At 37.1% G+C, this 15,878-nt stretch overlaps 1 protein-coding gene across 1 annotated transcript; it reads right to left on the bottom strand.

Moving 5' to 3' along the window:
• Positions 1-462: 462 nt before the first annotated feature.
• Positions 463-10,883, bottom strand: slc22a16 (solute carrier family 22 member 16). The gene is made up of 8 exons (XM_004083492.4): positions 10,714-10,883; positions 9,767-10,240; positions 7,540-7,657; positions 5,558-6,116; positions 4,118-4,245; positions 3,072-3,181; positions 2,198-2,297; positions 463-1,583 (listed from the first exon to the last, which is right to left on the bottom strand). Exons 1-8 carry the CDS (start codon positions 10,755-10,757, stop codon positions 1,413-1,415), a joined length of 1,704 nt encoding a protein of 567 aa, XP_004083540.1. The 5' UTR covers positions 10,758-10,883; the 3' UTR covers positions 463-1,412.
• Positions 10,884-15,878: the final 4,995 nt, after the last annotated feature.

The raw sequence follows: 15,878 nt of genomic DNA, 5'->3' as shown, positions 1-15,878 counted from the left end.
AAAAGCTTTCAGAGCTTTGTCACTATATTTTATTATTTAATATTTGCTCTTCATTTACTCTTAAGTGTCTTTTTGCCATAAACGACACTCAAATATGACAATTCTTCAACTTATAATTAATTTTCCTATTATGTATCTTAATTTAAAAGCTCTACAAGACATTGTATGTAAATGAGACCCCAAATGTCAAAGGATTATTTTTTTCATAGAGAAATATTAAATAGTAGTAAAATCATTCATTCTAAATAGAAACGTAAAAAAGGTTTTTAAACATCAAATTTGAGCTGCTTTTTAAATCATCAATCTGACATGCTTGATTATATTTCTAACAGCAACACAGGAGCAGAACTTTTGGTTAGCATAAGCAGAAAGACTCATGTTTCATAGACAATCACCTGAACACGTTTCTGCTCACAGCATCCATTCCAGAACAGCAAACCAAAAAAAAAAAATACAATCAGGTTTGTGAGCAGCTACTTGATTTATTCTCCATTATATTTATTAAAGATCTTCTTTTCAAACACACTTTATTCCAAGTTCCCTTTCTTTATATCAGCACTGTAAAACTAAAACCACAGAAACATAAGCAATATCTGTGTCAATCATCTCAATTATTTAGCTTGATGCCAAAAGAAAACCAAACACAAAACTTTTTAAATTTATAAAAAAAACTGTTTTTAAAAGAAACTGACTGTTGAACTTGATAATTTTCAGCTTTTTTTTCTCCCTCTATCATTCACTCTACATATTTCCACATTAAAATCCAGCACTAATTCATGTTTGGTCCCAACAGCTTGATTCTCACCTGAACAGTCTTATTCCATGCTCACCTTTGCTCTTAAACATGCAATGAAAACGTAGCTGTAAACATCGCCCACAAACATGCATTCACACAAACTATATTTAGAGCTTTGCTAAAACTAAGAATTTTAAATTGTTAGAATTAAATTAGTGATGTTTTCACAGTAATGTCCTGAGATTAAAACCAATGAAAGTAACTGAAAAAAAAACACTTCTATTGTATTTTTTTACATTATGTAATGTTCACATAATTTCAATTATGTGATTTCTTTACTTGTAAAGTAACTAAGTAAAGAAATCACATTTGTCATATCATGCTTTGATAAGACATTCATTTTTTTCTGCTACTCTTTTTTTTTTTTTACTTTAATGACCATCAACACTTTATGCAATATTATCAGTGGAGTCTTTGATGTATATGATGGCCAACAGAGCATATTAGAGGCAAAAACTATCAAAGTTGATCATTAGTCTGTATTCTCAAGCACATGAATTATCCATGCATACACACAAGTCAAAAAGTCCCCTTTGGGACTCTTTTCAGAACAAAACATTACAAAATATGTAAGAAACTTGAATGGTTTTGAGACAAACGTTTTTTTAATTAAATGTTAAGCTTTTGTTTGGTTAAGCTCCACCCCTTCCTCAACCTTTTTGTTCTTGGCAGGCTGTTGTCCGAGAGCTTCAGCCTCCTCCATGGTGCTTGTCAGAGGTTCCCCGAGGGTTTCGGGCAGCAGCAGCGTCAGAACGCCGATGATGAACGCCAGGATTCCAACTATGAGCTATACAGACACAGTGACAATTCAAACAGGAGTCAAATTAGGATTCTGGATTACAGCTGCATCCTAATTTAATTTAAAAAGTGCGTAATTGTCTTTAAAGTCATCTTTTGATCAATTTTAGAAGCGTTCCCTGTGGTCTTTTAATTATAATTATGCCATTTCTATGACTTGTGTTGTTTTCTAGGACATAGTTTCTGTAAAGCTGCAGGACTTCTTTAGAAATTTGTCTCTTAGTTGTAAGTCTGCCCCCACTTCCCATCATCCATTTGTTTACACTCTCTTCTGCTAGCTCAAAGCCTCTTACAACCTCAACCTAACCATAACAAAGAAAATGCAATGTTAAGCGTAATTTTTGTCGCCAATAATGAGCAAAATACCACAAAGGCAAAAATACAGTTGGTCTTTAAAGAAAATATTTGCCACTAAAATGTACACATTTACAGTGTTTTTCTCCTGTAAAACCAGAAAAAATATGCTACTAATGGTATAAGCACAGACATTCACATTCTAACTACAAGTAACTACAATTGTGATGATGGTAGAATTACATAGGGTTTTCAAGTGAGTTATTATTTGTGAGGTGAAAGTTTGACCCAAAGGTAAGAATTGTTTACCTGAGGTAGATAGATCCAAACGTCTGCCAGGTAAACACAGAAAGGAGCCACAACGCTTCCAACACGACACATCATACTGCCACTTCCAACTGCAAGGGATCTGAGGAAGAAGCATATGCTTTAGGTCAGCAATTTCATGAAAAAAAAAAAATCAGTGTTCTGGCTGATACAACCTCAAACATATATAATTAGTTTAATATGATCTTAGATTCAAAACATATAAAAGCAGACAGAAATGAAGAGAGGAAAAAAAGGTTTCCTGGTTTTTATAAGGAATGGAAGAAGACAAACTACTTTTAATAACTGCAGGCTGAGATGGTTCACGAGCTGGAAAAAGCTCTTTTAAAACTCCTGTGTTTAAATAAACTTGGTGGACTTTGTTAAGGTAAATCCCGAAAAAACTGCTTCCCTGACAAAGCCAACATGACATTTGTGAAATAAACAGTTATTAAAATATATTTTGAGGAAAAAGTTGCCACCTTCTCAACCCAGAAAAAAAAAGCAATTTTCTAAGTGATGCAAGAGGAAATTAAAATGGAGAGGTGATGAATGGAGGTTCAGTTTTCCACCTTTGGAGCCTGGAAACTTTGGAGTCACTGCATCAACCATGACCAGAACCAAAGCTGCTAGATCGAACACCTTTTCAATTTTCTTAATTTTAGAATTTCAATTTGTTATCATATTTAATGTATCTGAAATTGTATTTCTTTCACCAGAAGCTGATTTTTTAGGTATATCTTTTCAATGAATGTATTGATTTTTAGTTAGTTATTTGTGGTGTACACTTTACTATATATGAAAAGTGCTATATCAATAAAGATGAATTTGATTTAATTACATCAATGAGACGAATACTCATTTTAGGACGACTTACCTGATGATAGTGGGGTAAAGTTCACAGGTGTACAGGTAGACGAGACCAAACGCAATTGCAACAGCAAACTTTCCTATCATGCTGAGGGCGACAACCAGAGACTCCAACTTCTGTAAACAAATGGTGTTGTGGGAGAAAACAGAAAGTCCTCATTGCATGTGTTGGAATGTTTCACATCTCAAACAAAACATTACATTTGATCTCTTAGTCGACATTGTGTCATAGAGGACCAAATGTAGAGCTGAAAGTCCTGTAACAGTACTTTCACAAATGTTTTTGGGAAATAATTACAGAAAAAGAAATAAAAATAAAAAGTTACTTTATAGTTATGTTTAGCTGCTAAACAACTCATAGTATCTCTTTCCGCCACCACTAGTCTGTCTCTGCAAATGGGGGTAACAGTAAGTCCCCCAGGCATAAAGTCAGAGGTTCAGTTGAGAAAAGTTTCTAATAATATTTCTGAATATCGACAAACATTTATGATAAAGATTAAATAAACCAAGCAAAGTAATACTGAATGGTGCCCACTACAGCTTGTGATGAGTGTATATATTTAAACTGCCATTTCCATTAAAAACTGTCGAAAGGCCACATGACCTCTAAGGAAAAAAGCTGTTCATCAGGTCAAAACCCATTCTACCCAACAACTTTAACGGCACTCCGCTCAAACTGACTGTTTAAAGCTAAAGGTCATATTTACTCAAACGTTCAGCTCAAGCCATTAGCTAAATGTGGGTAGGACGGGCGGTGGGGGGTGGAGTACAAGCACATGAATGAAGCAACACGTGTCATGGCATAAACACAAGACTGACAGCGCAAACTGACTGTGCAGGATCAGGAAATGTGTTAAAAATAGCCCCCACTGCATTACGGCCATTTCTGCTCCAGGTTTGACACACTTCTTAACAACCTGCTGATGCTGCATGTGTCCCGCCATGCAGTTTAAACTACAAACAGACAAATGTGAATTATTGCAAGGAAAAAAAACTATTCAAACCCTCTGTCTCAATACTACTAAGGATTTTTGTGTTTATCATTGTACGTACAGCTGGTACCACAACGATGAGGACGCAAGCAACCCCAGCCAGAATCAGAGCTGGAGCGCAGGTCTTCTTCCTTCCGATCCGGTCCATCGCAAAACAACCGACAAGATAAGAGGGGATTTCCACCGCACCTGAAAGAAACCAATCACTGCAGTGAATTTCCATCGCTTGGCAGTCTAATGTCTTGGTGATGTGGTTCAGTTCTGTATAAACATTAAGTAAATCACACAAGTCAGGATTACTTCAAAGATGAAAACAAGCTAAATGAATGAGTTTTGTCTAACAGTTATGTTACGTTCACACCGGCCTCGGCAACCCACGTTCAAGCGACCACTTTCAATGAAAAGTCTATGTGAATGTGGCTTTCTGGTTTCCACGTTCACAGGTCACTACGCAAGTTTTTAGTCAGTTTTCTGGCTCTAAGTACAAAACACAAGGCCTATGAATGCATATTGAAAGGTAAAGCAGTGGAACTTCGATTTGGTAGTCATGTATAGATGGCGTCTCTTTTCGTTCATAGAAGTGCCAACCATTTGAAAATGGATTATAGAGAGAAAAAAAAAGAATAATTGTGGTTTCATATATCGGAATCGAGCCGTGAAACAAGAATTGCAACATTTTGCACCAAGCCTCTTCACACTGTAGGTGCAGGCGCTAGTTTTGGGTAGTCACAATCCCGTGTGATCACCATCTACTGAACCTGCCCTCAAGAATATGCGTTTAATACGTTGTTGAAGGCCCGGTGTGACCGTAGCATTTAAGTTGCTGATTCTACAACACACATAAACGGTTTTTAAACTTAAGAGCTGAAAGAAGAAATAGAATTTACATTAAAAAAACACATGGGAATGCCAAATGTTCTGCAAACATAAATTCAGCATATTGGAAATTCACAATTATCCTATGTAACAGATCCAATGTGCATAATATACTGTATTAACTGATAAATATAGGCTGGTGCAAAACATTTTAATACTTTTTTCAATGACTTTATCTCTTTTTTATATTCATAAATGAATGCAAGGACAATGTTTGTTTTTTGGGGGGAGCAGAAAATGTTCAGAGACAACACATTGATGCCCTTAGAGGATGTTTGTGTTGGTGGAACGGTGAATGTTTCAGTACAATGCTTCAAATACTAAACACTTAAAAGTCCCAGGAACTTGCTGGATGCTGGATAAATATATTACAAGCTAGGAAATATACTTGTTACAGGATGAATAATCAAGAACCATGCCAACTTCTCTGCATGGAAACATGCTGATCCTACAGATGATGATGACATACATATTTAGTTCATCGTGTCTTCAGAGGAAGATGGCTTCTTTTATGCCCTATCCTGCCCAAAAGTGGGTAGAATGGGCTCCAGCAACCCCATAATCCCAAAGATAGGACCAAGTAGGTTTAGTGGATGGACGGACGGACTTCTTTTCAATAACTCACCAGCCACGAAGAGGTTCATGTACTGGTTTCCTCCAAGATTAACTGAACCCAAGGAGAAGACATAGTAGCCTAAGCTGCCGATGAACCAGATGGCCCAGACTGTGCACGTGCGGCTGGCCATCCTCCAGCTGCCAAACAGATCCAGGATGGTCAGCCTCTTCTCTGGCTGCAGAGGCTCCTCTGCCTCCTTCTGCAGCAACGCTTTATCGCACTCCATCTTCTCCGGCTCCAGCAGGTCCTCTGCTTTCAACTTGCACTCGAGCCCATTAAAGCGGCCTATTTTGTCCAGCAGGATCTGGACCTCCTGGTACCGGCCCTTGGCCATCAAGTAAAAAGGCGTCTCGGGGAACTTCCAGCAGAAGAGCAGGAAGGGGGAGGTGCAGATGGAGAGGATGATCTGGTAGATCCACCAGACTCGAACTAGGTAACCGGTGAGAGCTACCACCATGACGCCCACGGCAAATGCTGCATGCACGTGCATTGAGGTCCATGTGCGCACCTTGTTGCCCGTGAACTCTGTCACATACACAAAAACAACCACCAGATAGCCACTCGACACCTGGAAACAGGAGAGAGGAGAGAATCAGAGGGCAGGGATGCTGCATACAACAGCGAACCACAGAATGCACCCTTCCTGCTCGTTAAGTGTTTTAATAGTGGTTGTATTCTTTTTGTCCACATGCACAGCTCATGTAAGTTTTATTAACCAACGACCAAAGCGACCACAAGAATCCCCTATAAAAATGAATCTGGGTATTAAAATGTGGATCCAATAAAAACAGGACGGCAACAAAATCAGCAGCTGCTCCACTATATCTGTCAGATGTTTCTAATAATAGCCACTACTTTCAACTTTCATTGACTGGAGATTTAAAAAAAAATGTTAATTTTATTAAAAAGACAATGTTGTGCCTTTAAGTTTGAGTGCATTCACAGCCCGGGTTTAAATGTGGTTCTGGAATTGGAGCTGAGACCGATTCAGTGTTGAAAACAACAGCTGTAGCCAGGAAGGAAAAGGGGGGAGGGTCAAAGACAGGAGCAAATCTGGCTGAAGGGGCCCTTCATCCCAACGTGCAGTCTACCACTAACTCCAGAAATCCCTTTACTTTCTCCCGTAAACGTGCTCCCATTGCACATACTGTACTTGTTATGCAACTTCCTGTACATGACAGATGCAGGTCAGTCATAACTGCTGCCTTTTAACAAGCAAATTATTCATGTTTTTTTTAGCTGTTGCACAGGAGCTGGACCAGACCTCTGAGGCTAATTTCCTCCTTAGGATGAAATGTTGGAAGTTGGCAGACGGCACTGGCAACATCCCACTCTGATCATCTTTTGATTTATTTTAAAGGATTATGCCATTTTTAGCCTTTTCTAGGACATAGTTTCTGCAGAGCAGCAAAAATTGCTCAGTAAGCCGTGCTCTCCTTCTGACTTACAGCCACAACCTAACATTAGCAATATTGGAGCTTCTATGTCACACAAGTTTTTTCAAACTGCATTTTTCCATCTGTTCCTTGTTCACGACGACTTGGGGAAAAAAACTCTTTATTTTCTTTATGGCATGAGAAAAGTGCCACAACAACATGTTAAAAACACGTCAACACAATTTTAATCAGAGTATGGGCTTTATGTCCACAAAGGTGGCTTTAGAGCTACTAAACCGTGGTAAATATTGCATAGCGGATAATTAAAAACATCAAGATCTTTCCATAAACATAGCAGCTTTAAATGCCTTTTTGGAAATAAAAACAGTCTTTTTTTAAAAGTGTCTAAATAAAAACAGAAGTGACCTATGATTAGGTAGAACTTATTTTCTTCTTTTTTTTTTGCAGCTACAACAAGAACCTCCATGACTAAAGGGCTACTTTGTAGACAAACAGCTACAACTTTGGCACTTTTTATTAGCTGGATGAAAGCTGAACTAGCTTTGGCCAAAAGAGACAGCCGCATGCATGCACTCCCACGCACCCTGAACTCACCATCGCCAGTAGAAAACGCAGCACCACAAAGATGTAGTAGTTTCCAGAGAAGGCAACAGATACTCCGAGAGCAAACTGACAGAGGCTGGTGAACATCATAATTCTCACACGTCCAACTCTGGGGAAACGACAGATGAAGAGGAGGAGTAGTACAGACAGAAAAGGAGGAAAAGAAAATAATTGATAAATAATAAATAATTGGAAAGAAATTGTCAAAAAGTATTTGAAGTTGTTAAAAACAGATGCCCCAAGCTGGTTACGAATAGAAGCATAAAAGTTAATTTTCTGTTTAAAAAAATACAAATACGAATTGCATGTCTGAGTAGAAAGTGCTGTTGATTATTTAGATCTTAAAAGTTACTCAGGGGTGTAATGGTACACGTAGTTGGATCAAATCGTCCCAGTATGGATATTTCGGTTTGGATCACTTTGTACCGTTTTGTTTTTTTTGTTTGTTTGTTTGTTTGTTTATTTTTCCCCCCCAAATCTACTAACTTTGCGTCGAGGCCAGTTTCTGGCGAGATGCTCAATGGAGTCTGTGCTCGCACGCGTTTAGGAAAGAGGGGGGGCAGAGCGTGGCAGCGCAAGAGTGTGTGTGTGAGTGCACGTTCAGGGTGTGCTGCTCAGTTTGCCGGCACAGTAATAAAAACGGTTTCCTCTAAAAGAAGAGAGACTGGTTCTTTTGTTTAACCCGCTCTGGAGGCTCTGAGGGTCCGAACGGGGAAGTGACCCCCGAAGGAAGATCCGCCTTCAGCCCTGGAGAGGACCTCCCCTGTGTTTTCCGACGTCGGTCAGAAACCTCATTGCAGTTCAGGTTCAACAGCTATTAGGTGACAGAGATGACAGTGAGCATGTCAACAGTATCATGCGGACGCGAGGCTAGAACTGGAGACACCCCCCCCCCAAATCTCCTCACGCTCTCCTGTGGGGGAACACTTTGGATTTGTTTGGATGAAAGGAAAAGACAAATCGAATAAATTGTGTTGTGTTTCGACATTTTATTGTACACGTATGCCACAGATAACACATCTAATCTGTTAACGCACATAAAACGGCATCCTCCCACTGTGAAAATCGGGTCTACAAGAAAAAAATGTCTGCAAGGTCAAATGGTTTTTTTTGTCAGGCCAGTGTTAATTATCCAAAGTTTTTGGTTCCTGACAGCTAATAGTTGAATTATTTTATATAGCAGATCACCTACATATGTTAATTTTATTATTGTTATATAAAACAAATAAATGCATATTGCAAGAAATTGTTTTCTGCCTCTTTTGTACCAAAAAAATACTGAATATGTATCGAACCGAGCCCTATGAGATTATGAACCGAACCGAACTGAGATTTTAGTGTACCGTTACACCCCTGGTAAAATTCATCATTCAGTTATGTCCTTGTATTTCATATTTAAAGGTCCCCAGTTTGGGAACTCAAAATTGCAGTTTATGAAATCATTTTGCTAAAATGAGTCCCAATTCCAACTCAAATGTGGATCAAAACAGAGCAAAATTAAATCTGTTCTGTGCTCCTCAGCTTGATGCAAACTGAGCTGGAATAAAACCATTTTGCAGAGATGTGCAAGGACACACAATGTCTTTTTTGGAAAGGTCTAAGTCGTACCCTTGCTGAACTTTGACCTCTGTGCAAAGCTAGTTCATACATCTTTGGAACCTTTCAATTCACCAACAAGAACCAAATGTTACACCAGGTTAGATTAATATGAATACTTCAAATTTGGGGGATATTTATGAGCATTTTTGGAAATATTATTTTATTATTTAGCAACTGTTTACTGAAATCTCTCCTTGTTTTACCAAATCTGCAAACATCCTGATCTTTTATCTCCCTAAAACTACAAAAGTAAATTCTTTTTCTTACAGATTTAAAACTTGGTTATTTAAGGGTAATCGTACATACTGTAGCACTCATTGCATCTTTTCCGGTTCTGCAATTTTTCCTTCTCTTATTCATGGTTTTATTCAACGTCATTCCTTTTGGAGAATAAAATCATTCTAATCCTCGGCAACATCAGGCACAGCACTCTTTGTTACCAGTTCCCAATGGGAGGTACTAGCATGGGTGTCATTTTGAGCCCTTAAGTTCTCAAGTTTTCAAGTTTATAATTTATGTTTTACATGTATTTTAATTCAGCTGTATGACTTGTGTTTTGTTTATTGTTGTGGGTTTTTGGACCTCAAATGTGGAAGAAAAATTTCTATTCTATTTTTACCTGTCAGCAATGTCCCCAAACATCACCGCCCCTATCAGCACCCCCATCATGAACGTGGGCTGGCACAGCTTGGCCAGCCACTCCCTTTCACACACCAGGTCCCAGTCTGTCACGATGCTCTGCTGCACCTCTGTGTGGTCAAAGACAAAGTTCCCATGGCAGCCGCTCACAGTTCTGTTGCCGGTAAAGTCATAGGTGAAGTTTTTGGGGTTGATGCGCAGAGCGCTTTGGCAGCGGCTGAGCTCCCACTGCTCCCCCGCGGACGTCCTCACCACCAAAGGTCCTTTCCCTGAGAAGACAGGCAGGACTTCCCCTAGGCCAGAGCTTGTTAGGTTACCATACAGAACATCTGTGATGTTCTCAGGAACTCCACACACAAAGTTTGGAGTCTCCACAAGGAAAACAGAGGCCAGGTAGTGAATTCCACAGGCGATGGCCTGGAAGACTGCTGCAAAGTACAGACACGCCTGAAATCTGAAAGGTAAATTCCATCAAAATTTTAAAAAAAAATCCTCTTTTTAAACACAAATCTTTAAAAATAATCACCTTATAAAGTTTTTTTTAAAGCAAATATTTTTTAAATGATTTGTACCCACACCATCTGATCTATTTACTAGTCCAGATATTAAAAACACCGATTTGAAAGAGATTTTAAATAAAGATTGTGGATAAAAAACAAAATTAGAATCAAAGTAAAAAACGAAACACATTTCCGCCCCATTTGTTTATTTTTAAAATCATCTTTAAACTGTTGTTATTTCTTTATTTATGTATTCATTTTTAGACGTTTAACAAAGTTATTTTCTCACTTCATTGTAACTGGTTAGGATGCAAACAATTGGTTGCTTTCTCCGAACAATTAAAGATTTATTTATTTTTTTAAGTTTAAACAATTAACGAAAGTGAAAAGCTAAAACAAACAGTCAAAGGTCTCCTGGTCTGGTTACCTTTGGAAATGTCCGAGCTCGTCGAAAATTCTCTCCACGCTCATTTTCCCTGACGGCGTTGCGTCTCCCTGTGCGCCTTCCCCTGGCGGACAGCTGATTCAGGCGCGCTCCCGCTCCAAGTGACGATGAAGCGCCACCGTGCGCGGTTACGCGCGAGCGCGAGCACGCACGGAACTTCCAACAATAATACGAGAGAGAGGGAAAAAAGGTTCTGGCCTTCCTGAGGTTTTGACAGCAGGATCCGAGGTCGGCAGTTACAAGTTACATGTACTCCAGTAACTTTTTGTAAATATTATACCTGAGGTTTGTAATGAATCATGTTGGTCAAGTTACTTCTAAACTGTAAGATCACTGAATTGTCGAAAAAAAAATGTTAACCAATCATTTAACTTGGATTACTGTCTCAACTTTGTTACATGATGTGTTTTAAGTTACTTTAAGTGTCTTTTTAGGCTACATTTAGTGTAATCCATGCAGTATATAATATAAAATATGCTGGTAAGTCATACTGTAATTAGATAGGTTAAAAACACAGAGCACAATGGGAGGAACAACTCACTGCTTTAATCAATTTTGTCCATTAAAATTAAAAAGGGACTGTTTATTTTAGAAAAAGAGAAATCAAAGACCGAATGCTACCTAGTAAAAATGAGTTAGAATTGTTACATTTATCCTACAACAACACAAGGACTAGGATTTGTTGGTAATACATGTCTTACTGAACATGTAATGGGTATTAAAAAAGTATTTAAAAAAAGGTCTTTTAATTCCTTACGCTACCGGTACTTTATTACGGAAAAAGGCATTGTAATACATTTTCTTTAAAGGAAATTGTGTCATTTAGAGTTTGCTTTTATATTTTCTAATCAGTTTTTGAATCTTTTTTATTTTATTTGCTTTATTACCTTTTTTATATGTTTGTTGTTTGTAATTGCTTGAAATAAATCATCCATCCAGTCCAACCAAATGCTCTTGTAAAGAGCTTTTACTAATCTGGAATTGAACAACATTTTTTTTTTTTTTTTTGTAATTTTGTTTTTACCAGTGACATCATAAACCAAAGTATTATCAGAAAGACTGTACAAGTAAGGTAAATGTACATTTTTAATCATTTTTTGTTTATTTGAAAGTAAATCAATTTCTACCCTTTTTTCTTGAGCTGATCCAAAATGTTCTAAATGACAAAAGTTGACTTTGTTTTATCCCATCACTTGATTATTTACTTTAACTTGAATCAATATTTAAAGGACCTAGTTGTTGGGGGGGTTTCAGTTATTTTGTAGTACTACTAATCATTAAATATCCATTCTGATAAAGCAATGTTTTAAACAACCTCAAAATTATTTTTAAAAATTCCATATTTTAGTTCTTTCCATGAGTCAGTCTGTGATTAATTTCTATGACTTGATGGTTAATTGTGTTCAATGTACAAATTTATTGTTAAAGTTTTTCTGGCTCTGTCATTTAAAAAAAACGACACAAATCACAATCCATATTATGATTTTGATCAAAATTCAGGCAACATTTTTTTAAACAAATTTACAACTTCATTCATATTTTTGGCTTATTTTCCTATAGTAAATTTGATAATTAGACCTCAGTTGTGTATCATTTTATTTCTGTAGTAGACAATTCTAGCATTAAGATGTAGATTATAAGTGTGTGCACATTTGTTAGATTTCTAAAAAAAAGTTTTTTAGATTTAAACAAACTCTTGCAGATGTCATGCACCAAAAAGGAGCTTCTTGACTTTATAAAGACTCATTCACAGCCTGTCAAGAGCTGCTAAAAATATGATTGGCATTTACAACATAACTGCAATAAACAGTTTATTATTATTAAAAGCTCATCGGTGATCTCTAACGCCACATGAACAGATTACTTGCGCGACCATTTTTTCCTTTTTTCCAAAGTTCGTCTGTAAGATCCTTCATTTCCTGAAACCAGTTCTCTGCATCAGAAATTATATTTTCACTGCCTTGAAATAGACCGAGTGCTAAAAGAAGTTCATACTTTTGAAATTTTTTGTCTTAAAATTAAAAGATAAAGTTGTCAATTTGAAATGTGCTGCAGTTTTTAGTGTTTCTGACTCCATAAAATCCAGAAGTAGCCTTGTATTTGGAACCTAAATCCTTTACAGACACTCACTTGTTTTTACGAATCAGCTAAACATGCAATATTTCAGCTGATTCACTTCAAGAACAAACATTACAGCTCTGAATAATGATTAATATGTTCAGCAGATGAGGCTGTATTTACTCACTCTAACTTGCTGCATCTGGAAGCAGCAGGATCACTGATAATACAGCAGAGCTTGCAAGCAGCCTCTCAACTCCACCTCCTCAGTTATGCCTATAAAGAGAAAAAAAAAGTTATTGTGGAGACATTGTCATTCATTTTAATATGCACTTTTGTCTGCCACATCATGCAGCTCTTGTTGAAGCATGAACCAAATAAGCTAATTAATAAACTGATTATGATTCCTTGTAGTTATGTTTGAGTTTATACATTTTGTAGCTCATGTTTGAATGATGTTCTTCATTTATTTGCAGTTTTTTTTTTACTTCTAAACCCTTCTTTAAATTCTTGAAACCCTGATATGTCAAGTACAAAGCACATTTTACTTCTTGTATTTTGATAAATTAAAAAGTAATAAAAAAAGAGCATCTACTTAAAAAATAAAAGCGCATACTCAGCTGTCTGACTACTCAAATCCACTGCACCTTATCTAATTTTGAAAATATTTTCTTTTTTTCGAAACCTGACAGGTCAGAGTCCTGAGAGATGTTTGTTTGTGATTTTCGTGCTCTCTCAGGAGTTTTCCAGGCGAACAGAAGAGATTTAAAAATATCAAATTTGAGCTGATGATTGTCTGTGTGACACTGTGATAAACTGATCATCTGTGCATGATGTCACACATCTCTCATGTGATGACAGATGAAGTTTGTTACAGACAGACAAAAAAAGGGATAAGGCATCAAATCAATGCAGACTATTTCTGTGTGACGGTTAATATCCAGACCTTAGACATTTAAGCAATTGTGTGAACAGATGCCCATAAACCCCTGAAAGAATCAGTTAAATTAGTAAAAAAAAAAAAAAAATGCCTCAAAATCAACATGAAAGACTGATAGCTTTATGATGGAAAAAATAAAACAAGTTTTAATTTATAAGCTATAAACGTTCTTTTAAAGTCATTCGTTTGTCACATTTAATACAAAACAGGCAAAAAAGGTTATAATAAAGAATTTGCGAAATTCTGTCCAAGTCAGTGTCATGGTGTTCATTTACACTGTGTCCATTCACTGTTCGGACTGAGCATCTGTTTGAGTGTAGAATCTAGGGTCCGATCTGAAGGTAAACAGACTCTAACCTTCACCTATTCCTGTCACAGCTGGTCGTTTCCCTCCAGACCCCCATTATCCCAGTCAGCACACTTACTGGCCATAAAAAGCACACAGCTCTGCTGAACGCCAAGACTCACTCGGGTCCAGTTCAGTCCAGATTCATTCCGTGTCATGAAAGGTGAAAACGAGACTGTATCAAGACCGGTTTGACATTTAATCTGCTGAAAGACTTAAAGCCTTTCGCTTCTCATTCTAAGGCTGTTATGTCTGGATGAAGATCAAAACACCAAAAATTATGTTGAGTTTTCATGAGCTCTTACAAAGGGGAGGGAAAGAAAAAGAGGAAGCAGTGGGATACAAACAGATTCCACGTGGCAACATATTGATGCCAAATGACAGATCGTTGCAACATATGTGACGCCATCCACAAAGAAACCCCCTTTAGTGTTCTGCTGCTCTTGTGTGAACATGAGGGGCTATTGATTTGTTTCTTTTATTGTCACTATTCAGTACAAACATGTATTTTTCCTCAATGTTTTCATAACTTTATTATCTATATTAATGTCATTTGTAGATGATCATACTGGCCCAAAGAGCCTTGTCCAAAAGAGCAGTTAATTCCAAAAATCGGATGCAATACTCCTCAAAACCACTAGATGGCATTGTGGATTTTTGTGACATAAATGAAGGCTCCATTTGTGAGGATTTTCTGTAACATTCAAAGAAAACCAACATTAAAAAAAACATTTTCAGTTTTAATCACTGTGAGCATCAAATATCTCCAAACATGAAAACAGATCAAAAAGTGATAATGATTTGCAAGAGAAGAAAAAATTATTTCTGCCGCTATTTTAGCTCAAGTTCTTTCTTTTTTTTCAGCGCCGCATAACTTTACAATCATGCACAATTTTTCGCAGTCACTGTTACCAAAAGTCACAAGAAACAAGTTTTTGTGTGTCTGTGTGATTTTTCCGAATATTTTAAACTAAAATAAGTGACTATATTGAAATCTGACATTAAAAGTCAAGAGAATGCACACCCCGTTTGCTTTTTGTGCAATAATAAGAAGACCCAGAGTTCACAAACACTCTTATCTAGCACCCATTTGGTCAATTTGGGAAATAGATTACCTTCTTTTCTTTTAACATGTTACACAGTGTAAAAGGTGTCTGTCTAATTAAAGTTCTTCCATGACCTGTGGTTCCTGAGACCCATGTGGCCCTTTTACTCCTCCATGGTGGCTTTCTGCTTACAGTAAAATACAAAGTTTTAAGTTTTTAAAAATTAATCTAAACCTCTAAAATACACAACTAGTAGATGGTTTGAAAAAAATGCAGTTGAAGTCACTTAATTAGCTCTAAATTCTTTTTGGTTTGTTGTATTTATGAATTTCTGGTAGAGATGCACCACAAATGGTAAAATAAAGCGTTTTTTAAATCACTGCTGACATCACACTACCTTCTACTAATCTGCTGCATTGAGAGGATTCTACGAGACACAGAGTCTGTTTTATGTTGAAAGGAAGTCATGTCAACTGCTGTCAAAAGTTAGAACCTATTTGGGGCATAATGGGTTGTGGTAGGCGAGAATTTGACCCGAATGGCCCTTAAAGTGTTGAAGGTCTCAGGCCCCTGGTCCATAGTAAAGTTTGTTTCTTAGTTCAGTGGAATTAAGCGTAAATGTAAAAACAATGAAAACGTTTTTTCATGTAACCACTAGGTGACAATAGAGAGCTATTTGCAAGTCAACTTTTGAAGTAGAACAACTTCATGGTGCTGGATTTTTCTGAGGATTTTACACAAAAGAAAACTATAAGCG

This window comes from Oryzias latipes, chromosome 24, assembly GCF_002234675.1.
Source record: "Oryzias latipes chromosome 24, ASM223467v1".
In the NCBI taxonomy this organism is placed as follows: Eukaryota; Metazoa; Chordata; class Actinopteri; order Beloniformes; family Adrianichthyidae; genus Oryzias; species Oryzias latipes.
This window is presented reverse-complemented; position numbering and strand designations above follow the sequence as displayed.

Bases quoted from the DNA above. Each gene is read 5' to 3' on its own strand.
- slc22a16 (XM_004083492.4), bottom strand. From the start codon at position 10,757: ATGAGCGTGGAGAGAATTTTCGACGAGCTCGGACATTTCCAAAG. The intron at 6,117-7,539 runs GTGAGTTCAGGG...TCCTGTTTCCAG, and splicing joins TGCGTTTTCTACTGGCGATG to GTGTCGAGTGGCTATCTGGT. The intron at 4,246-5,557 runs GTGAGTTATTGA...GGTTTCTTTCAG, and splicing joins CATGAACCTCTTCGTGGCTG to GTGCGGTGGAAATCCCCTCT.